Source organism: Poecilia reticulata, chromosome 5 (assembly GCF_904066995.2).
Source record: "Poecilia reticulata chromosome 5, P_reticulata-male-v2, whole genome shotgun sequence".
Classification (NCBI taxonomy): Eukaryota; Metazoa; Chordata; class Actinopteri; order Cyprinodontiformes; family Poeciliidae; genus Poecilia; species Poecilia reticulata.
The window spans coordinates 30,632,340-30,657,627 of NC_088834.1; the positions used below are offsets into that span (position 1 = coordinate 30,632,340).

At 38.4% G+C, this 25,288-nt stretch overlaps 1 protein-coding gene across 8 annotated transcripts in view; it reads right to left on the reverse strand.

Annotated features, from left to right (window-relative positions):
* Positions 1-25,288, reverse strand: part of LOC103465398 (band 4.1-like protein 1) — a 109,835-nt gene that overhangs the window by 24,588 nt on the left and 59,959 nt on the right. For 3 of the 8 annotated variants that reach the window (XM_008410165.3, XM_081607456.1, XM_081607453.1), the window contains 13 exons: positions 23,691-23,795; positions 16,786-16,828; positions 16,016-16,091; positions 12,993-13,211; positions 12,559-12,646; positions 12,318-12,470; positions 9,898-9,995; positions 8,865-9,040; positions 8,258-8,496; positions 7,427-7,462; positions 6,184-6,228; positions 5,183-5,332; positions 118-204 (listed from right to left, as the gene is read on the reverse strand). In XM_008410165.3, coding sequence (XP_008408387.2) covers positions 118-204; positions 5,183-5,332; positions 6,184-6,228; positions 7,427-7,462; positions 8,258-8,496; positions 8,865-9,040; positions 9,898-9,995; positions 12,318-12,470; positions 12,559-12,646; positions 12,993-13,211; positions 16,016-16,091; positions 16,786-16,828; positions 23,691-23,795 — 1,515 coding nt within the window. The remainder of the gene's footprint in view (positions 1-117; positions 205-5,182; positions 5,333-6,183; positions 6,229-7,426; positions 7,463-8,257; positions 8,497-8,864; positions 9,041-9,897; positions 9,996-12,317; positions 12,471-12,558; positions 12,647-12,992; positions 13,212-16,015; positions 16,092-16,785; positions 16,829-23,690; positions 23,796-25,288) is intronic. The other 5 variants (XM_017304873.2, XM_081607454.1, XM_081607457.1 and 2 more) reach the window with 5 other exon arrangements.

The following is a 25,288-nucleotide window of genomic DNA, read 5'->3' on the forward strand; positions in this document are numbered from 1 at the left end:
TAACTGTTCAGTAGAAACAAATGATAAAAAGGTTGAAACTGGAGCATGCTGAGACGTGCTTTGCATGGTCATCTCTACAAACAGTAAAGTGTTTCATGAAGAGGAGCAGTGAAAGACCTCAGGTGAAGTGACCAGAGCCTTCTGGACGAAGCCCTCAACAGAAGGACTGTTAACAGCGTCTTTTCCCACTGAACGGCCCCCCAACTGGCCGACACGCAGCAGAGGAGAGAAAGAAGAACAACAGTTAGAGGTCATCATCATTTCATGCAGAACGAGGAAAATAGAAACGGCAGAGAGAGTCAATGTTTCAGTGGCTTAACTGACCATCCAAACTCCATATCTGTTCAAATCTGTTAATGGCCACTAATGGTTGGCCAGTCCCTTAGCAAATAAAATATGGAGAAAATTTGACTTGTTTAAATCCAGGCTCAGTTAGCCCATTTGAACCCTTGAACTGCACTTATGAATTGATCATCTTTATGAAGATGCCCATTGACCTTTCAACCAGAACCAGAATTTCACCCTGCTTAGCACCAACTGGAACCAACTAGTAGATCACAGAGGTAGTGGGAGGAGGGTATTGATCTATAAAAAAAAAGTTATGAGCTATACCGTCATAATGGATAGCCTGTCAGCTGTTCTTTAAATTTTGCTACATTATCTTACCATAAAAATTCTTTGCGTAGATCTCTATTGTTTTTTGAGAATAGGACCGTGTATGCTGATGTCCCCAATGGGGACGTCTGTGCTGCTGCTTTATATTTAGCATTGCGATGTAATACCAGGTTTGAATAGCTTTGCTGATAGGTTAACTCCTTTTAGCATAACTTGAACGCAATAATACTGTTTTTCAGTGTCCAATCAGATCGTTTTTTTGAAGCAAAAATAAACCCCCAGTTGGCCAAGAGAAGTAGATTTGTTGCCAATTGTTGTTAGTAAATGTCACTTGTGTGTCAGATTTACAGTGGTAACAGAAATGAGATGAAAATGTTCCAGCTCAGGACTGGAACCTTTGTTTGGTTCTTTAGCATGAAAAAATAATTGATTGAAAAAGAAAAATCTTGATTAATTGCATTACAAATTTTAACACATTGAAATTTATGTAATGAACTAATCAAAATGAAAAGATTAAAGTCCTAGCCCTAAATATTGCATAGATATCACTACCCTCTCGACTCAACACTACTGACATTGCTTCTCTACTTCAATTAAACTCCCAGCAATTCTTTGCTGCATCGCCGTTACTGTCACATGACCAAACAAATACCACATGGCCAGCATCCTCGACTCCCCTTCCAGAAACACATATACAAATGGCAACAAGATGGAAATAAGCATTGGTTGTTAATATAAGCCCAGTTTAACTTGATGACTTACATCAATGATATCAACGTTAATGCCGATAGCTCAGTTAGCATGATGAAGATGAAGCAAGGCTAAGCAAAGCTCCATGAGTTTAGCTTACTGCTAGCTTTCCAGGCTTTATATCTGCTGATAAGTGACTAGATAAAATATAATTGCCAGTCACACCAAAAGCATACCATTTTAATAGGGAATGAAAGCACTACTTATTCATCATCATGTCATTCTTGAAATAAGTTTGTCGGATTTGTTATCACAAGTGGTTACAGAGATGTGAAAGGATGGGTGACTGTTTGATGCAGCAGCTCTGGAAAGATGTTGAGAGTGTTCTTCACAATAATTAGTCAAGTCACCGGAGTTCTGCAAGATTTCACCTCCCCCACAAAACTGTGCGTAACCAGAGTTTGGAGCAGTTGTGTCCGCTCCCCTACAGCTGCCTTTGAAAGGATCTAGAACATGGGATTTTGTTGCCACATCTATTATCTCTGTCATTTTGCAGCCTTGTTGTGAATGCAGAACAGGCGCTGGTAACAGTATTACCCAGGCAGGACAACACTTTCCCAAACTTCCTCTAATTATCATTGCATAATACTTTGACAGAAATGACAAACATGAAGGAGATAATAGATGTGGCAACAAAATCCCTTGTTCTAGATCCTTTCAAAGACAGCTGTTGGGGAGCAGACACAACTGCTCTGGACTCCCGTTACACACCGACATGAGACAGCTTAGCCGGAGAGGGGAAGTCTTGCAGAGATTTGGAGAACTCTGTCCAGAGATTAAGGAGTTTCTCCTTGTTACAAAATGTGCAAAATAAGAGCAAATTAATGAAGATTAGTGGCGGCTCGACTTGGCGTTTTTACTTAATGCCGCATGAACTAAAGGAATTTCTAGACTTCGCTCTAATGAAGCTGGTGGCTCCATTCATGTGCATCCCAAAGACATTGATGTTGATTTGTTCGTAAAGACATGAGGGAATGGCTACCTTTTGACACCAACATTCAGCTCTACTTATGTGTGTAAGCCAGCCTTTCCCCAAAATAAGGCTTGAAGATTAATTGTCCAAAAAACTATTCTACTGTTACTGATTGGTCATTGGGCGGCCTGTTGGAGGCTAGCTACCAGCTGCTATTGTTCGGTCTATGGAACATTAGCTGACTTCATTCAGTGCAAATTATCAGAGTAAACATGAACTGAATAATTTAATAGTGATGTCAGGCAGTGGCAGGCTTATTTCCGCCAAAGCGCTAATGCACTCTATTAGCTTGGTGCTTTAGCTAACTCTGAAAATATTTAGTGCAGTTAGCTTCCTGTTTACTTGTTTTTCCGCACAAATTCTGAAGTGCTAATTTACTTGGTTGTTTTGTAAACTTTCAGTTCAATAAAGATCACCATCTGTTTGGTTGTAGTCTTAAAGACATTTTCATGTAGTTGTAGACATTTATATTCATTCTCTTATTTAAAATGGGTGAAAACTGCCTATGCAGCAATCCTGTTTACTTTTCTTACTTTCTGTCCTTTTTCCCCAATAACCTTTTTTGCAAACATAAATTATATAGGAATAAAATAAAACATGGACAGTAGAGAACAAGATGTATACAAAAATGCAATATATTAGGGCATCATAGAAAATGTAAATCATATTGTCAAAATTAAATCGGGGTTCGAGGGTTGGAGTCTTTCAAGGGCAGACAGTCTGAATTGACGTTAGTGCTTTAGCATTAGTTTCCACTAAATAACGTGTTGGCGTAGCGCTTTAGCTTGAGCGGAACTAACGTTTATGATTAGTACTTGTCCACCACTGCTGTGATGGTTCATGCAGTTACCATATATTTTATGTTGTAACATTTACTTTGAATATTAAAAGGCATTTGCGTTTTTATAATTTAGCTAGGTCAATATTTTTACGACTATTCAACAAACATTTAATAATAGTTGAATGGATATTGAATACATTAACTAAAGGAACTCAGTTGGTGTGTCAAACACCTTCAGAAACAAACATACAAACGTTATGTACCTGATAGTTTCCAAAAGCACAGGAATGAATTCATCAGACATTATTTTTGTGAAACCACATCAAAGAGCCGAGTCTAAAAAGTGTAACAGATCCAAGCATTCTCTTCACAGTAACACAAAAACACCGGCGCTTCTCTGGCATGAGGCGCACTGCTGATTGCATTTTCTATCGTAGACAACATTTGACATTTCTCCAACTTAATCTGATTGATACAGACAGCGAATGAGATATTGACTGAGGGGCAGCTTAGGTACGGGGAAACACAAGCATCATCCGATTTCCAATCTCAGTTTCCAGAATGGGATAAAAGCTTAAACGATTTTTGTAATTTGGCAGAAAGAACACTGTCGCTAATTAGCAATCAAAGGGGGGAAGACATGACCGAGAATCTCTTTTCAAAGGCCACAAATTAAGTACCATCCACAAATATCTCCGAGATATTTAAGGGATTACACCTGGAACTCTTGAGCAACACAAAATGCACTCTATTAAATACGTCTGGAAGTGAAATGTGCCCGATTGTTTCTGTAGGTGTAAACATCTCCGCAGAGGGAGAGAGAGCTATTTGAAGTGCATGCAGGGAAACCCAGGCTTTGCTAATCTTGTTAATTCTCCTTGACATTTTTCTACACTGTTTAAGTCACATGAATGGGCAACTCAAACATGAGAAGTGCAAGTGATTTTATGTGATACACAAACACAAAGAGTGTTAAAGTGGCGAGAACATTTTTGATGGTTTTCATTTTTTACAAAAAGAACATCAGATAATTATGAAATACTTTTGTATTAAACCCCTCCATTACTCTGACACCCCAAAGTAAAATCCAGTACAACCAATTACCAACTTTGACTAAGTTGGCTAGTCATATGACTTATGGAAAAACAGGTAGAACAAAAAGTAAAATGTAACATTTTACATTTTGGGCTAAATGCATAATGATGGAAAGCACCATCCCTACAGTGAAACATGGTGGTGGCAGCGTCATGCTGGAGGGGAACGCTTGAAGAAAACCTGTTTAAATGACTCGGAACTGAGTAGGAGGTTCACCTTAAAGCGAGGTAGTGGCAATAAACACGCAGCCAGATCTGCAGTGGAATGGTTAGAAAAGAGCTAGAAAGTTTAGAAAATGTTTAGGTTAGAAAATGTTTGTTTCAGAAGGGCCTAGACAAAGCCCAGAGCTGAATCCATTTGAGAATCTGCAGCAAGACTAAAAGATCATTGTAGTCACAGAAGCAGTATTGACATGGGGAGTTGAATACTACCACGGAATATTATGGCCATACCAAGAACAAATTAAATATAAAAAACAAAGTTAAGACAACAAAATTATGAAAATAAAGTCAATATTATGAGAGTAAAGTTGTGACATTATGAAAATAAACTCATTTAAGAATAAAGTCATAAGAAAAAAGTCATAAGAAAGTTGAAATAAAAAGTTGAAATAAAACAAGTATAGTCATGATATTATGACTTCTTGTAATAGTACAACTTTATTCTTATAGTATTATGACTCTATTCTTGTAATTTGCTTAACTCAGCCTTAAATGAATGCATACTCAGATTTCTTTATTTGTAAAAAGATCAAAATAACTATTCATCTTTTACCTTCTACTTTATAATTATGCAGAACTTTTCTTTACTTTTCATAACTATCTGGGTTAAAATCAGGTCATATTGAAAGCAAGTGATTTAGAATTGAACATTGAAGCATCCAGATAAAAACTATCAACAGCCCTTCTCAGAGGGTCAAGTGTTAGAACTGGCAGCCACAGAGCAACCCGATCACTACCCTTACTCACAGCCTTCTTCTCTGGCGTTCCCGTCGGAGACGTCGCAGAGAGACGCTTCTCTCTGGCCATCAGCTTGCTGTTGGGTTCCCTCAGGGCTCTCTTCAGCTCGTTGATGCTGGCCTGGTGCTTCAGCAAGACGTCCTGAGATTTATCAAGAAACTGGAGGACACCACAAGACAGAGTAAGGCGTTAGCAGTAATTCACAATGCCTTGCTTTAAACAATAGAACTCACATTAGCAGGAAAAGGCGGGGAGACAATGCTGCGTATGCTGGAATGTGCACCAAAAGATCGGCTTAAACTCGGGCTGAGAGCAGATTATTGCTTGTGTTTCTTCTATTTTGTCTCCTTTAATGCTACTGAACCAAAAAAAAAACAAAAAAAAACTATTTTGGTTCCAGCTGAATTGCTTGTAGAGATACAAACAAGCATTTTAATTAAGCTCTCGCTCCAAAGTTCACGAATGATAAAATGAATATGAAACATCTATTAATTTGCTTGCTGATTAAAATTCTGCTTCCTATTAAGGTTTTGTTTGGTTTGTTTGTGTGTTTGGAATGATGACAAAGTCAATGATGCAGTCATGTAGCGCCATAATTTAATACTGTCTTGAGTATTGACATTTTTCACAGTTCTGAGTGAAATGCTCCTTAACCAGTTTGTTTTATTTCTCTGGCAGCTCCATAACTATTTTAGTCATTCAAGGAGAAGTTGAGACATTGTCAAGTGTCCTTGAACTTATTCCGTTTAGCTTTATTACTAAAAGGAATAAAGGAATAAAGACAATTCAAAGTTTGTCTTAGGAATGTGCATTTGTAGAACTGAGAACTGTTAAATCTAAGCACTTGTTTTAAGGTTGAATAAATCAAACTGCTGATACTTCACAGACACTTGAGCAAAATATAATACATCCTTCTGTGGATGCAATAAATTCTCAGCAAGTTAAAGAGGCAGAAGCAAAAGCAGTATGAAAAGCAGACATCGCTAGAGCCAAATCCATGGAAGTTGTACCTCCTTTTTGTGCCGAGGAGTGGTCTCCTGGTCCAACTGAGAGAGCTGAGTTGGGGCAGGAGAACAAGCGTGCAAGAGATGAAGAGTGCAAGATCATACAGTAAAAGGACAAGGTGAAGAAACAAGATGGAGGATCAGGGAGATGGGGAGGAGATAGGTCTGACATCTTAAACATTAAAGTAAGAATGTGCTTTGAGAGGAAATACATTTTGGAATTTGAGACAACGGAAAGCATGAAGATACAACTAAAGACCTCAGATGGACACATGAAGCGCTGTACAAAAGAACAAGTCAGGACAGTTTTATATGAAATGTTGACTAAGGTTTTCTAGAGGCTGAATGTTTTCCATGAACATGGGTTAGTTTTCCCTGGGTATCCTGGTTATCTTAACAGAAATGGTTAATAGGAGTGAAATTTTGTAAAAGTTCAAGTTGGTTCAACTTTACCTTAAATAAACTTTCTCTCATTGGACACAGGTCAACTATTCTGCCTTTAACACTGCCATAGTCTAGGAATTCATTTTTGTTGTTTTGTTATTTTCCCATTTTTCTGTTGTGTGTAATAGTCAATGTTATGTTTTTGTCTCCCGTATAGAAACATGTAGGGTATTAAATACTTTTGGTGGTTAGTTGAGAATAAGTCTATGAAAACCTAAAATAGAAACTTTTCTGTTCTTTCAACTAGTGATGGTGTCTAAATATCAGTTTATCAGTGGGTTCAATCAGCAGAACCTGGTTGATACCAACCATCTTAATCCAGTATAACCAGTACCAGGAATTAAGACTAACTGGTGGGACTAGATTACATTTTTTTATTCATGTTAATTAGAGTGTCTGTGATCATTTATTGTAATTAATTGCATTTTAACCCAGAACCAAACATCGACAAAATAAGCAATATTATTGATCCAAAATCCAGTTTGGTGCTAAATTGTTGAATAAATAGACATAGGTCTGCAGGATTGGGCTGAACTGACTGCTTTTTGTGTAAAGCGCCTTGAGACGAGGTGCATGTAGAAATAAACTGGAACTGAAATTGAAATATAACACTCGCCGTTCCATTTTCATGCAGCTATAAATTATAGACGTTATGCAAAGACGCTAAATTCTTTCACTGATGCTTTTCTTGAAGGCCTTACTCGCAAAGTGGAAGATGAACATTTAAGGGCTGTGGTAGAGTCTGACAGATTTACTGATGGATAGTTAAAAACATCATGCAGACCAACAAACAGACACCAAATACCTCCTGTTTACTGTCAGCTGGGGAGCCAGCCTCCTCCTTATTGCCAGCAAGGGTTGAAGAACAGAGAACTAGTGTTAGAGGCAGAAGGCCAGGCTCCGGCCTCAGGAAGAGTTAATACTGCAGTATGTAACTTTTATTTCTTTTTAAATACTTTTTTAAATATAGAGGGAGAAAGAAGGCTCCTTTGCCTTCTTCCAGTGCTACCAGTGCTAAACAGAAATAACCAATCAGAACCAAGTGGAGGCGGGCCTCAGTACTGTCAATGATGCCTGTTTGCGTGCAGCTCCCAGTGAATGCTAAGGCTAGTTAGCATGGCCACTGATGATGGCAGATAAACAGTTCCTGTAACACTGAGTTGTTTCCCTGCCATTAGCACATTTAGTAGCATGTTTATAAAGTGAAACTAAGCCCCTCCTCCTGGCTCTGATTGGTTGTTTTTGGTCAGGAGCGGAGCATTTCTAAAGAAGGCAGTAATGGCTGAAGACGGAGGATATCTACCTTTTCACAGATTATCTGTCTCATAACATGCTGTCACAACATGGTGACAGTTTAAGGAAATATGTAAAAAAAAAAAAAAACTGCAGCTTTATGTGCTGTGAAGTTAGCCAGATTAATAAGGGGTGCAGTCAAGGCATGAAAGCTGGGTGAATAGGAGTAAAAGGAGAAGAGTTAGAAAAGGCTAGCATTAGCCTAGCAAAGCTGCTTCTCACCTGAGTTGTAGTGAGAAGCTTCTAATTCTGCTTGTCTTTACATCATCACCTCAGCAGTTCCTGTCCAGCTCTGCACTTCAAGAAGCCAGAGTTGACTTGAAGCTAGCTGAAGCTTCCTCACCCTGATTTCCCTCTTTCTGCTCGGGGTGGTGTTGCCGTCCTGGTCCTTGTCCTGCTCCATGTCCTGGCTCTGATCTGGGTCCCTGTCGTCCTCGTCCTGATCCAGACTGGGCTCCAGGTCCGCCTCCTGCTCCTGCTCGTCCACCGAGGGGCTGCGGAGGCGCCGCTGCTCGCTGGCGCTGCGGCGGGACAGACCGTCGTGGTTCTCGCACATGGACGACACAGGCCGGGAGAACTCTGCTTGGATCAGAAAGGCCGAGGTTTCAAACAGGAGAAGCCAGCTAGCTGCAGCTATTAGCTATCTGAGCTCCTTCGCGTTTTATCTCCATATTTTGTAGTACTGTTGAGATAACAGTAAAAGTGATGATAAGAACTATTTATTATGTCTTTTTTATATAACTGTATCAAAGTAAAAGTGGCTGAATAAAAAAACATATCACTGTAAAAAATAATTTTCCTGTATTACTTCCCCCCCTCTTCAGTTTTGTACTACTTTGTGTTTGTTTAACATAAATACCAGATGAACCACCTCGTAGTTTGCGGCAAAAGCTATGAATAATCCTGCGCTGTATCTCTCTTTTGATGCTTCATTAGGCAAAGTTACTCACCTCCATCCAAGCTCCTGGACAGCAGGTACCTCCTGCTGGCGGAGCGCTCAAAGTGAGGCGCCGGCCGGTCAATGAGGGCGCTGGCCTGTCTGGTCTGAGCCTGCGTCCTTCCACTGTACCGAAACTTGGAGCCCATCACCAAGAAGCCTTTAGGAGGAGGCTCTGGAGAAACCAGGCTGTGGAAACAAAAAGCACCACACGTTTCTACATGACAAAAAAATTAAGAGAGAGAGCTTTAGAACAGAACATTTGTAAAGAAAGAAAGAAAGAAACCAACAAAGAAAAAGAAAGAAACAGAGAAAGAAAGAGAATATCAAGGCTAACTGTATTTTCATTGTCTGAACTACAACATAAACAGCTAAATTCATAAAAGTTCACTATTGACAGCAACAATATTTTACTTCAGTAATGAGTTCTGCTAACAAATCAAAAGGAATTCTGGGAACTTCGTCCCAAAATAAATAGGAATTGACCCTGTCATGGTTGCACCTGACACAATAAGCAATAAATCAAGTAATTGTAAGAGAAATTAAAGCACACTTAATAACCGTCATTGTTTTTCTCTTTCTACCAAAAACTGGATGATTTTTTTGGGTTGAACTAGAACTTATTTTGAAGGACAATTTTATTTACAGAATCTTCATAATTAATTATATTTTTTGTCTTTGTAGTATTGTTTGTTTATTTTGGGTATTTAAAATGTCTTCCAGTTTCAGTGTTAGACTTTCATTAGAATTTGAATGAATTTTATTGATCTTTGAGAAAATGTTCTTGCATTATTATGTCATTACCATCATAATCCTTGAAATTGGTCTCAAAACAACAATATTATCACAATAACTTATGAGTCAATTTATCCTCTATCAAAAAGGACCAACACCTATAAATGGCAAAAGTTATTTATTGGAATCTTCTTACAAGTTTGAGGTTTTAACGTAACAAAATGTGAAAGTATTCAGGAGTGTGAATACTTTCGCCAGGAACTGTTGGTGCAGAAATGCTGATGAGAACTGAACCTAAATGTTTTTCTCACCGGAAGAAGGTGTGGTGCTCGATGCAGACCTTCCACAGTCTCTTGGCGGCTCTGTGATTCGGAAGCTTAAACCCAATGGTGCTTTCAAACTGTTCATACTGGATGGGCCAGAAACACAGAAATATAAAGGAGAGGTCAGGGTTGGATCAACATGAGAGAAAATTCAGAAATTGTATTAGCACCTGCAAAGAAAGGGTGAAAAAAAAGTTCTGAATATCCTGGATAAAAATGTATTCCATAGTCTATATTTACAGTTTGTAGCTGCGGCTGCAGCTGCAGCTGAACGGCTTCTTTATTTGGCTTCATCACAGGCTCACTGTGCAGCCCCGCTGTTTGGCTTGACATTCATATCTGCTACGGCTTCCAAACATACAGGACATGTTTATGGTACATGTCTCTGGGAAGTCTGCAGACTTACTCTAATATGACAGCTTTTGAATTGAAACAAAAAAATATTCTGCACAATTTCTCTGAAAAGTCAGATCTGCAATGGATCACGGCGAATCCGATTTAGGGATGCACAATAGTTCGCAAATATATTGTCATAGTAACGTCATTGTGCACAATATTCACATCACAGAGGACTCTTTGGAGAGTAATGGTTTAGCTAAGGAAACAATGAAGAGCCCACTGCAGTGAACGTCCTGGTTATTCCACCAAATGTTGATTTCTGAACTCTTCTTGAGTTAAAACATTAGTATTGTTGTTTTATTTGCATTATTTAAGGTCTGAAAGCCTTGCATCTTTTTTGTTATTTTGACCATTTCTCAGTTTTTGTATGGAATTTCGGAAACATTCCATATGGAAATAATTTCAGTAGTTCATAGAATAAAAGAGCAATGTTCATTTTACTCAAACATATACCTATGAAAAGTAAAATCAGATAAACTTATCATTTTAAGTGGTTTTTTCCAGTGCTGTAGCTGGAAGTTGTATTTTTCATGTTAATGCAATATTTAGCCAGTAGGAGTCTTGCAGCAAGAAAAGCTCATGCTAGACACAAATGAAAGGCAAGAAAAGTAGAAAACAGGCATCTATTGCAACTGATGTCATCAGCGCAATATTTGCCAGTACAGTCATATTCAATAAATTAAAATGTGCATTCTGATTAGACTAATTTTCCAGATAAAACCTACCATTTGAAAATAACCTTCAAATGGTTATTTGAAGGTTAACCATACTTTTAATTAAGTCATCATCTCTGTATTATAAAATAATTTTGTTATTTGTCTGATGTAATATTCTAATTTTAAATGTCATGTTTTTGCTAGCTATAATCATAATTATGAAGAATATGGGCTGGAAAACACCCCTATGTGAGTAATTCATCTATAAAATGTGTTTCAAGAAGTTCCTGACATAAATGGACTATTCATTAATATTCTAATTTATTGAATGGGGGTATATACACGACATCAAGATTTTCTAGCAGCAGCCACATTCTGAATTACCTGAAATAAAGTTAAATTGTCCTTGTAGGATTTTATCTGAGTTTTTCACTTTTGCTTCCTTGAGTCTGAGACATAGTCTGCTGATTGAGTACAATGGATCAGAATGATCTGATAGTTCAAAGTTTGTGCGTCAGGGATTATTTTCCAGTAGTTTGTGGAAAATAAGTTTTCCACACAAGTTTCAATCAACTGAGCGTTGATTTGAAACATGTGTTTTATCATCATTCTGTCTCTAGAAACTGTTAAAATGCATCATTAATAGCACAAAATTACAACAATATTCATGTCCATTGTCTGAACAGTATACAGTATATCACGACTATAACTGTATAAAGATGCATTTATATTTTTAATAGATGCCTTTTCATTAACCATAAAATTGCTCAACTTAGAATTCCCCCAAAAATAAATTTCTCAAAGGAAACAGCAATTAAAATTATTATTTTTTCTTTTATTTAAAAGTGCAATTGAAACACTTTCCATTGCACTTATTCAAACACTGCAATGGATCGTATGATCACATCATCCGAGTCGCATGATCAACAGCTGGACGTTACTACTGGTAGAAAAGTACCAGTAAAGAAAAAGTAAAGAAAAGTAAAGAAGAGGACAGTGTTCAGTCATTCTATAAAATCAGTGACTATAATTTCCCCCAAAACGGAAAATGCGTATCTAGCCCCTCCCTAGTAGGCAGGGCTTGTTGCGCCAATGCCTGAATAAATCACCAACGTCTCCTCTGATTGGCTGAAAGATGATGAGCTCTAGCACCATGACTGAATTGAAGTGCAACTCATGTAACTGTTTACATCTGTCACTGCCATGATTTTTAATGACTTATCGTTTGAAAAAAAAATAAAAATTCAAGTGTGATTTTAGTTTCATTTCTTATTTAATGAAAACATCGCAATTTCGAAATTGTGTTTGTCTGATAATGGCCTGGCATGTGATCAGGAGCTAAGCAGCCTTTACCTCCCCTGGTCTTATTTTAATGTAGAAGTTGCTCCTTTTGTAAGAAATCTTGAGAATCTTCGGCCAGGCGAAGCGGTTGATCCTCAGTCTGTCTCGGTAAATCAGCAGACCGTTGGCACAGACCCCCAGCATTATTTCGATCCCTTCCGAATCCTGTGGACAAACGACACAAGAAATTATTCAAGAGCCAAATAGCCGTTGTTTATTTCTTAAATTCAAAAAAATTCAGAGAGCGGCAAACTTTAGCATGATGGAGGTCCACCCCATACATGGACAGCTTCTTCGCATTCTCCAAGAAGTTCATTTCAGCCTCTGCGGGCGTCATCCCCCTTAATGAAAGCACAGAAATATGCAACAGCATCAACATATTTCATAAAGCAATGAAACACTGAATCATGCCGTCTGTGGGTGGAATAATCTGACTGAATATGCTTGATGTATTCACTTCTAAGTTTCCAAATTAGAGAGTAAAACAGTCTACTGACTAAGAAAGTGCTTACATATAAACTGCAAGCATTACCATACTGTCTCGAGGAGGACAATATGGTAATGCCACGGCATCAATCAGAGGCCATGTGGATGATTAAATGTTTCAGAACAAGAGAAAACCCCATCAGCATATCGCCCCGGATAAAAAATCTCATCAACGCGGCAGTCAGTCTGTCCCGTCATTACTTGTAGGTTCGGTGGAGGTCCATCACCCTCTCCTCCAGCTCCCGGGTCTGGTTGGGGGCAAAGCGGAAGTCACCAACGTAGTCGGAGCCGTGGTCGTCCAGGTCGTAGTCACCCAGCTCAGCCTGGATGGCGTAGGAGCCAAGGAGGGCATGGGTGACGAACGAGCATGGCAGCCGGCCTGACAGGATGTCATCCCTCAGCTGCAGACACAGGTAGTATCTGCGAGACAAGATGAGAAACGTGAAGGGGAGAGGAGCGGGAGGGGCCTCAGTTTGGCTGTCAGAACAGCCTGAAGCAGGCAGGCTGCAACAGGTAGTCAGCCTGCCTAATCCCAGCCAGTTACAGGCATTCCAGGGATAATCCGTGGAAAAGGAAGGGGGGGCTCTGAAAGCTTTGAAATCAGAGAAAATATGCCAAGAGAATTGTTACAGTACCTTTATGTAAAGACACACACACAGACAAACTAGCATAGATGATTAACATAGATGATGTGTGTGAGCAATTCCTTCTTTGATAAGCTCAAGTGTTACAACTGGTAATGTAACACTTTACATTACCAGGGGTGAAAGTAAGGGGGTACGGCAGGGTACTGCGTACCCCTAAAAGATTTAGCGGGGGTACGCAGTACCTGCAAGAGAGGGGAGCAGCTGTCTGCTGTAAAACATCAATGGGTTCACTGTGCAGCAGTGAGTTCACCCACTAATCAGCCGTGACTGATTAGTTTTTCAATAACAATCTAAAACACGACTTAATCAGTTAATAAATAGCTTTTTTCCAATTTCATATTGTTTCTGAACTGTTCGTGCTTTGCTAGAGCAGCGGTGCAACACGACGATCGTGGAAGGTTTTGAGTCGATCTCGGCATTAGGTGACAAACTGAACGTCGCCAGGAGGCTGAGAGCAGCACGTCCTCCTCTGACTCCTTATTAAAACGTTCGTAACTTTATTAAAGAACAACAACAAAAAAATCAACAAAACGTGTTCAAATTAATGACCCAACAACAATAATAATATCAGTAATTATTGTTTCAACAAGGTGTTGCGCAATTCTGTGCGTTTCGGTTGCATGCCAAAATAACTAGCAGAGCAGGAGTTTAAAATTAACTAATAAACCACCGCTGTGTTCATGAGGTTTATTAATAATGCCAAAAATAAATATCAAGCCTGCAAACCTAATATCGTAACGGATTAAATGTTATGTTTTTAACATAATCTCTGGTCGGCTTGTGGAGCGCAGGAGGTTGCCATGGCAACGGGTGTGCTTAAATCACAGAGATAGAGACGGAGAGTAAAAAGGTGCGAGTGGTTTAGAGTTGATCACCTGTTCAGGTTATTTTACCTTTGCCTTGGTGCCTCACAGCCGCTGTAATTTCTGAACATTCAATAAACGACAAACTTGGACTAATTACCTCGTTCTTTGTGAGTATATGTCATTTACAACAAACATCAAACATGGTAAATATGTTTCATTAAGTATTTAAACAAATGGCTTCTATCACAATAATTGTGCGAAATTAAATGAATTGTCTAATATAAAAAATAGTTTGGTGCTGTCGGGCTCAGAGTCTGAGAGGCTTGTCCTTTATCAAACAATTTTTTTTGGCTCTTTTTTAGTGGAAATATTTATGTTGATAAGATTTTCTCCAAAATAATAACCTTTTTCAACCTTTATAGCTCCACTGTTGAAAATGAGGTTCTAACATTCACAAATGACATTGAAATAAAATCCAGTCCAACATCTGGTTTGAGGTGATTCCTCTGGAACCTGTTGGAGGAAAAATATCCCAACTTCAGAAGATGTGCTTTTAACTTAACAGAGCTCTGTGGTTCCTCCTATCAGTATGAGATTCAGGGTGAGGAGGCGCCATGTTAGGAAGAGAAGTGGAAGCTGCAGGATCTTCAGAACAAACAGGTCATGATGCTGGGCTACTGATTATCCCTCTGTCTGGACACAGGATCAATAGAACCAGTTTAAAAGCTAAAATGAATGGTTATATGCCAGACATGGAAAACTGGGATGCACTCCATGCCATGATGTTCAGAATTTAGGTCTCATGGCATCTCAAGGTGTCAACATTGCAGCCAGTGGGTTGAGGGAAATACAGCTTTATGTTGTACCAATATATAAAAGCTACTCAGCTTTTATATATATATCCATCCATCCATTTTCTTTACACCCTTGTCCCTAAGTGGGGTTGGGAGGGTTGTTGGTGCCTATCTGCAGCTAACGTTCTGGGTGAGAGGCGGGGTCACCCTGGACAGGTCGCCAGTCTGTTGCAGGACAACACAGAGACAGACAGGACACACAACCATGCACACACACTCACACCTAGGGACAATTTGGAGAGGCCAATTAACCTGACAGTCATGTTTTGGACTGTGGGAGGAAACCAGAGTACCTGGAGAAAACCCATACATGCACAGGGAGAACATGCAAACTCCATGCAGAAAGACCCTGGGCCGGGAATCGAACCCAGAGCCTTGCCTTCTTGCTGCAAGGCAACAGCTCTACCAACTGCGCCACTGTGTAGCCCATATATATAATAAAATAAATAAATATATATATATGCATATATTTGTATTTATTTTTTTTTTTCATAGTACCCCCAAGAATTTAAAACTACTTTCACCCCTGGGGAAGGGTGAAATGGTGTGTGTGTGTGTGTGTGTGTGTGTGTGTGTGTGTGTGTGTGTGTGTGTGTGTGTGTGTGTGTGTGTGTGTGTGTGTGTGTGTGCGTGTGTGTGCGTGTGTGTGCGTGTGTGCGTGTACATACTACATAGAGAGGACTATTATAACCACTACCACTAACTAAAGTAGCTCATTGTAGATAGCTTTTCTTTTTCAATTGGAATGTGCTTTGCTAGTCAATTCAAGAGATATTATGTGAATTAAATGTTAGTTAAAGGTAGAGTTGAGAATAGACTAGTAATGGCTAGAGGCATAAATGCAATAACTAAAATCAATGGAAGTAAATATGGAGTCCTCAGTGGAATGGAAGCATGCGGATGTGTGTGTTTGGTACCTGGTAATGTCCTCTGTGAGCTGGGAAGGATCTGGGGGGTAGAACTTCACTGCAAAGGCAAACTGCCATGGAGAGTCTGTTGGAGGAGACGCTGCAGTGAGAACTACGACTTCACACAAACGGGAAAATGTATTTCCCCATTATGGGTTTCTTGTTCTTGATTTTCTGTCACACTTACATATGTATTATTATCAAATTAATCTTAATGTCCAAAAATAAAAACTATGGTAAATACAAAACGAATGATGGATTATTAAGGGAAAATAACTATCCAAACCAACCCAGCAACTGGGTTGGTTTGAAAAAAGTAACTCTTGTTGCCATAGAAGATGCTGGCACATTTGTGATTCCTGACTATCAGTATTTTTAAACCATTTTTCTTACAAAAAATGTTTAATTTCAACCATATGGGAGGTATTCATGGCATCTGTTTAACCTAATGTCAAAAGCATCCTGGGCCATGACATGACCACAGTGTTTAACAGCTGGTATTATATTCATTTTCTTAAATGCTTTGTTCATTTGAACATTATGTAGTGCTAACTTAATCTGCCAGTTGTGAGAATAACTTTGGTTTGAGCTTCAAATGCAACAAAGGAGCAAAAATAGAGGAAATCTGTAACTAGAACAAAATACAATAAAAACAGACAAGCAGAAAATGTGTTTCTTCACAGTGCAGAAACTTCCAGTTCATTTTACTGAAGTTGCATTAATTTGGTAAAAAAAAAAAGTTTTTTTAGTAAACTAATGTTCTCCGAAAAGACACTCACTGCGCATCTGCTTCTTGATATCTTTGGAGGGGTCCAACCAGTTCTGTAAGACAGGATGCAATGTTCACACAGGGCAGATTGGAAACACAGCTCACACACACGCATGCACATGCGCACACACGGTGTCACGTCTTCTTCTAATTGCTAACACTGCTGCTAATGAAAGCCTCTCCATATGGTGAAAGGTAACGGAGCCCTGAGCCCCACCGAGCCGTTCAGACACGCAGCGATCAGACTCTCCTATCTGATCCCATCATGTTCCATTGTTCAGCTAACCGCGTCTTTAGCCGGGGAACTGATTTCGTTTTGGCAGCAGCGGTTTGCGATGGCAGCTGGAAGCCACACTGCTCAGTGGCAGTGAACAAGAATGAAGGAATTACCCAACAAGTATTCTCAGCATGCTGGACTTGTTACCAAAACACTGATACCCTCAATATTTCATCGGGCTGACTCACACTGGCTGATCTGAAGGAACTTATTCACAATATTTGACTTACATTAAAATAATGTGCGCCGACTAACAATAGAAGAAAACGCTTCACATTTTGTTACGTTAACAAAAACAGACTGAAATAAAATACATAAATCTGAACATAATTGTGAGACAGAATATCTTTTGAGCAAAAATCGGAAAAGTGTGGCATGTATTCGCATTTGACTGCAGTCTCAAGTCTTTTGCTGCCTCTCAAACTGACCGGTTTCTCTACCCACACTGTACCAAATAATCCTCACAGTATGATGCTGCCACCACCATCTCTCATACTAGGGCTGATGAGTACAAGTAGTAGTAGTTGTCGTCTGCCACATTTAAATTTACATATTCACCTTTTTATTTCTGAAACAGTTAGGTGACAATATGTCACTTGCATTTGATTCCACTGTTATACACAACTTTGAGTTTTAAAAACCACAAACTTTTCATAAAGTTGTAACATAGTGACCATGAAAAGGTTTTTCCAAGGCGCTGTTGTGGACGTTATGCTTATATTCAGTTTCTATTGGTTGAATTCACAGATTTAACGGTTTTATTCACTAGGCATTAGGATGAAGTGATTCCCATTTTAAAGCTGTTGAGCTTAGCAGGGCCAGGTCATTTACTGGCATGTAAGTTTTGACAAGGCTGCAATGTGAGCCGAAAATATTTTTCTTATGTGTTTGACTCTTGTGTGTTTGTGCGTCTGAAGTAAATCTACTAGCAAGAAAAAAAAAGAAACTCTATCGCCTTTGAGTTCTTAATGTTTGAAGAAGAAGGTGTTAAAACGTGAATCAGCCAGAGTTAAGACCTCACTTTTCTGATTACAGAGCTATATCGCCATTGCGGCAAGATAGCTGAACTTACATAAACTACATGTTCTAATTTTTAGAGGTGTAGAGCTAAACCAGCTATTTAGCTTGAGCTTATTAAGCTTATCACGTTAATATCGACAGGCCCAAGTTTTTTGCTTTATATACTGAGAAATGTCAAAAAGAAAAGTAAAGATAGGAAATTTTGTTTCCGTGTCGATTTTTTCCTATTCTCATCTAGTAATGAAAAATAATAAAATAAAATTCTCATTGCAGATTTCTCAACACTGTATTAGGTTGAGAGCTGTAATCTTCAAGGTGTGCTTGATGTACTTTGTTTGTGTTGTGTTTGTAATACTGTCTGGTCACATTATTTCCTGTGTGTGTGTATTTGTGTGTGTGTTGTCGCAGGGACTTCATAGTTCAGTATAAGCTCAGAGGCAGAGTGTCGTCTCTCTCTTTATGTATCTCTCTCTTAATTTGTATTTAAAGTTGTGATTACATGACAGTACAAGGCTGATGAGCGAAACAGAGAAGCAGTCCCTGAAAACTAACTGCGGTGAAGCATCTCACCAACATTACATCAAACCTGAGGGGCTTGTTTCACTATAGAAGATGATTTATTTAACCTAATTAAATGAGATGTTCTTTAATTTATTAACAAAGAAAACTAGCAAATAAATAAAAAGAAACAGCTCTGTTTACTTACTAAAACTACACACATCAATGTAATGGGCTTTGTTATAACTTCACAAATTCATTCAACTTTATTGAACTTTTTGAATTCCCAAATTCCCAAATCTGAACCTGTGAAATATGACAGAATTACACAAGACGCTTTTGGTGAAAGTTATTTACTTCTATCTAGTTGTCCCAAAAGTGGAAAATAAAATCAGTCAAACTTTTTAATGATAAATGATTAGACCCCACATTTTGGGTTTTTTAGTAAACTGCATGACATAAGGACATCCATTCTATTTTGTGGGTTTGGTCCAAACCCACAAAATAGAATAAGGTACCACCCAAAATTAGCACACAGCAGAAATATGACAACAATTTAGAGGTTCCTAAAATTGCTCTGAAGTAAACTACAATGATAGGACGTGTTTTAAAGTGCATATATGTCTTCTTTGGACTTGCTGCTAACTTCAAACTCCAGGTCAGAATAACCCAGATTGACACACTGCTGGATTTGACAGGGAAGTTGGAATCCAGAGCTCTGAATTACTAATAAGCTTAATGTATTTTAATAGCAAATTGGAGACTGAGAATCTGATATTAATCTTAATTTTGTTTGTTCCAACACTAAAGGAACACGTTGACAAAGAGAACTTGTTTAGTCATAAGTTTAAAACATCAAAAGTTCATAATCCTGACCAATCAGATTCTGTAATCAGACTTCTGTGTGAAGGATTTACAACATTAAAGCGACAGAAGAAGAACGTTGACATGATGTCACAAAACAACTCCCCGTTTATGGAGGTAATGACTGATGGAGCTGTTTATGTTAAGTTAATACACCAATGGGAGCAGGTTGTTCATAACAACACGAAGAAAGCTAAAAGAAAACACAACTAATACAAACAGCTTTTTGTGGAGAAATGACTGCAACCGGGAAGCCAAGAATGGTGGATTGTGATGTGATGTGCTTCACCGGCAAAAGCTCTTTCCACTGATCAAATCTGTGTAACTTTTGATAAAACGTTTTGCCACATGGATGAGGTGGGTGTTTCTGCTCTATCAAAATTGGTTTATTTTTCAAAACTGCAAAGGAAACAATTTTTTTCCATCGCAGGTGTCACATTATCAACAACTAGATGTTTCCAGTGGTGCAAACCATGAGCAAGACAACAGGAAGTAGTTGGAGGATGATCCTGCAGTGTGTTTCTGAATGCCTCATTGCATGAACAAACTTATTCAGGTGTGATTTTTCTTGCATGTCTTCTATAATGGAAATACCACAGTTTTGAAATTGTGTTTTTTCGACATTACAGAATATTCACAAAACTTGACACATATTTTGAATGGAAACATAGCTAAAGACTTCTTTTACTTTTTTGGCTCAGGCAGCCTTTGTTTAAGAGACGTTAGACAGAAAAGTGGATAATGAGAGAGGGGCAAAGGTCATCAGTTAGGGACTCGAACCTGTGACGTCTGCATCGAGGACTAAAGCTTTCATACACCCCTGAGCCACCAGACCACCCCCAACTAAAGACTTTTTTTTATCATTTCATCATCAGAATTTTCAGCTATTGTGTACATCCTGATCTACTGGTGCAGAATGATGACGCATGTCTCACATCAACGACATAAAAGTCAAATAAAATGTGACATGACCACATAGACTTCAGTCGCTTTGAAAACAATCGGATATGTGTGTGATTCAGTACCCATATGAAGTGGCACACTTCAGATTTTTTTTTCTGGTGAAAAGATCAGGATTGGGTCTTTGAGAGTGATGTGGAAAATTAAGATATATGATATATGGGCAAAAAAGAAAAAAATCTGATTCAGGTCCCAGTTGAGTGCTGAGTGAACTTAGCCTTTATATTTCTAACAAGGAACTCTAAAAATCTTGCTTCAACAAGAGAGTTATGTACTTCAGGTAAAATAAATGCTTTGAACCTTTTGACAGAACCTCCCTTTCAAGAATTCTGAGCTGTCCCTCCAAGTTTACTTGTTTTCTCCGAGATGAGATTACTTTTGCTGTGAACTGGCAGTATAAATGAAACTGAAATGGCACTGCAATGCGCTTTAATTTACTTGTTATTTTGATCCTCACACTCACGTTTTGCTGCGCGCGACAAAGTTCCGAGCCGCCCATGGTGCAGAAAGCCGACAGTAATCTGTGGAACGCCAAGCGCTGCAGAGCAGCTGCATATTAACGCTGACAGACCTTATGGCAGCTGGTTCCACATCAGTCTGAGAGAAAGAAACACGTTGATCCTCTAACATCCAGACCTGAGGCCACAATAAAGTTCACTTCTACTCTCATTTACAGTCGCAGTCACTAATAAAGAGCTGCTGGCACTTATCTTCTCCTTGAACCAACTGGCTGAGGGTGAAGACAATCACTTAGTAAGGTGCTCTTCACCAATTTGTTTTTCTCTCTGGAAAAGCTCAGGAATCTTTAATTACTGATCATTAAGCGCTTTTATTGTAAGTTTGCGATATGAAGCAGTCATTGGGAACAAATATTCTCCTGAAGAGCGAAGATTAAATTCTCATTCCTCCAACAGAGATGGAGAAAGGCCATCTGAAATGACATTTTAATTCACAGGCTTGTTTGGTCTCCTGATCAGGAGGGGACCGCAGGCGGGAAGTAGCAGCTGCGCTCCGATAAGTCTCTTTGATGACGCTGTCGTTTCCACCAAATCTACAGCAATGCCTGCATAAGGAGGAGGTAGAAATATTCCGTTGATCTTTTAAACACCTAAATTACGTCTAAGATTGCGATCAGACAGTCAAGGTCCAGCTGGTCAGCTGACACCGCCTGCGCAGGCTGATTAGGGAAACCTTTAGGATGTGCTGGAAGTGTTGAAAGCGACCTGGTCTTGTCATCTTTCCAAACTTCAAAAGCTGGAATGTTTCACTGTATTCCTGCCGTGTGATCTCAGGTCTGCCCAAAGGGAGGCTGATCAAAACCAACATCAAACCAGGAACTGACAGCCGGATTCCACCAGGGCGCCTTTAAAAACGTGATTACACCATAATATGGCTAATATCTACGTGGTGTAAAAACAACAAGGATCACAGGCACACCCTGAGGAAATGTTCAAATTATTAGTGAGGTGACTGAAGCCTGATGTAGGGAAGCATGAATTTATAAAACCTCACCAAAGGGAGAAGACATAAAATAAAAAAAAGTGGGTTTAATGTCAAAGATTAAAAAAGGAAACAGATAAAGGAAGAGGTTACCATGAAGCCAAAGATGTTAGTTCATGAAGATAATATCCTGGTAATAATGATTAGCCATAAAAATAGCTTAATGTTAATGTGCTACACCATTAGGAGGATTTTAAAAGAAATCCATTTTTTTTAAAGGATTACGATGATGTAAATTTTATCATTATAAAAATGTATGCAACAATAAACAAATGATGTACAAAGGTTTCCATGGTAAGATTCTCACAACGTGATAAACTTGATAACTGCTGGACGATATGGCTGAAAAACGTATCACAATATCAGCGTTTCACTACCAATATTGATAATTATTGGTAAGTTTTTGTATTAAATATCTGAAATACTGCCAAACCGGTATTTCCGGTTGTATTCAAAGTCTTCACTCCGAAGTGAAACCTGAAACTGTTATTCAACTGGTTGTTACTAGGTAACCAAATAATGAGTGAGTTAGTTGATGCCACCAATCTTGCTTAGCCAGCAAGAGTTTGAGCAGCTAAAGTCTTTCCTCTGCCTACATCTCCCAGAATGCTGTTCGGTTCTGGATCGGAGTTCAGTGAATATTTTAGATATTGAATATTCACATGTATTATCTGTTGATATTGATCATGTGTCTATTGTGATTTATAGTGTTGTTGATTTTTCTGTCCTGCCCTTCTTCACTATTAAACTATTAAACATATTAAACATCTATTAAACATCCATGCCATTCAGTTGCTTTATATACAAACAACAAAAAGCAAGTGATCATGCGGCTGCTGCTAAAATAATATAGTATTGTCACCTATGACAATAATATATTGTCAAAGATTTTGGAGTGATTCAGCTTCCATATCACCTAAAGTCTCTCCTAGACCCAACTTGAACTGATGAGACACAGCTAATCAAATGGATTGGTACCAATTGGGCAATGCTGGTCAAAGTACTATAGGTTCAGACGTTGTTCAGATTTTAAAAAGATTAGATGGTTAAATCCACAAATATGCTGTTGTGTCCAACAAATAGATATAAGGAGTTGTTTCAAAACACTAAAATCAGCCAGAATTGAGGGTCCTTCTGCCTAGCCGTTAGCCTTCCAGAATGTTAGCCGTTAGCCTTCCAGAATGTTAGCCGTTAGCCTTCCAGAATGTTAGCCTTCCAGAACATCAATAACTTCAAACCATCACTTAAAGAAAGGCACAAGCATTAGGAATACTTGCACATCTTTCTTATAAAAGAACAGACAAAACAGAATAGAGTGTAACTGTTTTGAGACATTACATTAGCTAATTACTTACCAGTCTGGAGTCCCATGGCTATTTAATAGAGACTTCCAGAACTCACAGAGGTCATTTTGACCCAACTTGTCTCATCAGCATTTAAAGGTTCTCCCAATTCCTTCATTAGCCACAGACCATTGAGGTTTGATTCATCCTATTAAAGGATTTCTACCTCCAGAGCAGCTCTCCCTCTCATGAAATACTTCTATAGCTAAATTTAATAGACACAGAACTATTGGAAATAGAAGATGAAGCATTTCTTTAGCTCATTCAAATGGCTTTTTTTGTTCAGGCCCCGACTGAGCTATGAAATGTCCACTTTTTATTCATCTTTGATGGACAGTGCACCCGAGAGAGCCAACCAACTCAGAGGAAAGATGAATACAAATCATTCACTGAGCAACACGTCTGCGCCCCAACACATCCGTGTGAGTTTGTTCTAGTGCCGCATCCACTGACCTTCTGGCTTTCTGTGTCAGCAAAGGTCAGGCCGAAGTAGTCCTTCTCCAGCAAGTTGAGGTGCTCACACACCATGTCCATCAGGGTCTGTCCTTTGGAGTGCTTCTGCAGACAGAAACACACACAGACACAAAAAGGTTGAGAAAAAGTACAGGAATGCTTTCTGTGGTTCCTGAGGCTAGCTTTGGTTAGCCTTTTACTGCTGGTTTTCCTGTAAACTTGTGAATTTATAAAGCTCCTGTTTTATGGTCTGCTTTTACTTCACTCCCTGTTTATTTTGTTCTTTTCAGTTAATTTTGCTTCCTGTTAGGATTTAACGCCTGTTTTTTTATTCACTAGGTTTCCTTATGTAACTCTGTTATGCTTTTGTACATTATCTGTATTTATTACTGGGACCAGTTTTTTCCCCTGTTATCTTTTACTGTCTAGATCTGTTTTTAAACAGTTTTTTATCTTTCTGCAACTAAATTGCTGTATGATGAGTCCATACTTGGGGACTTACTAACATAAAAGATAATGCTGTTTTATTTATATTTTGGGGTCGTACTACCTTATTTAAGGTCAGATTATGACTACATGTTACAAGCACAGCATCTTCTTCTATGCATTTGCTGATTCATCCAAGTCTTGTGATAAACTGCAAATTACAAAGGAGTATTATTTTATTAGTAGTTTTTTTAATTACGAGAATAAAGTCATAATATTATCACAACATAGCTGTAATATTAGCAGAAAAACGATGCAAAATTACTTGAAGAAAGTTGCAAAATTACAAGAGAACAAGTGGATATGAGAACGGTAAAGCTTCTGTAGTTATCTAGCTCTGATGCGAGCAGCTCGTCGTATCTGAGTGGTTTCTTTCTTTGAAACAAATACATTGTTTCAAAATCCTGTGACTGACGATGCTGATGAGTTAAAAGTATTTCCTTAATTACAAAACCAAAACTGAAGTATAACTTCACAAGAAAAAATATTTTACGCTAATATATGACCTTATTCTGGTAATATTATGATTCTCAATTATAATGACATTATAACTTTATTCTCATTTTCTTATGACTCTATTCTAAGAATTTTATGACTATTCTAATATTATTACGACTTTATTCCCATTAAATGATTTTATTCTTTTATTACTTTTTTCTCATAACACTATAATTTTATTCTTGAATTTTTTTCTGAGTCTGGTTCTGTAACTCAAATGGGTCTTTTGACTGATTGATTCCCTCATTGCCATGTAAACTACCAAGTTTCTAAGGCCTTTACAAAACAGCTGTAGTTAAACTGGGATTACACTGTATGTTTTGTATTAAAGGGTATCAGAGTAAAGAGGCCAGTTAAAAATTTCCATCAGATCTGTAGTTGCATCAGATGCTGTTTTCAATGAGCTTCATAGTTATACAGTGCTTTGTGTCAATCACATACAATTCCACAAAAATACAAAGAAGTTTGTCCATTCCACCTCAGCTCTTCAGCTCCCCATGCTGCATTTAATTTAAAATATTTAAGATGTGCTTTACTAAAAAAAATGTTAATTTTTGAAAAGTAAAGCAGGAATAAGCAGAGGTCCATTGTATATATTGCCAAGGTTGCTGTAA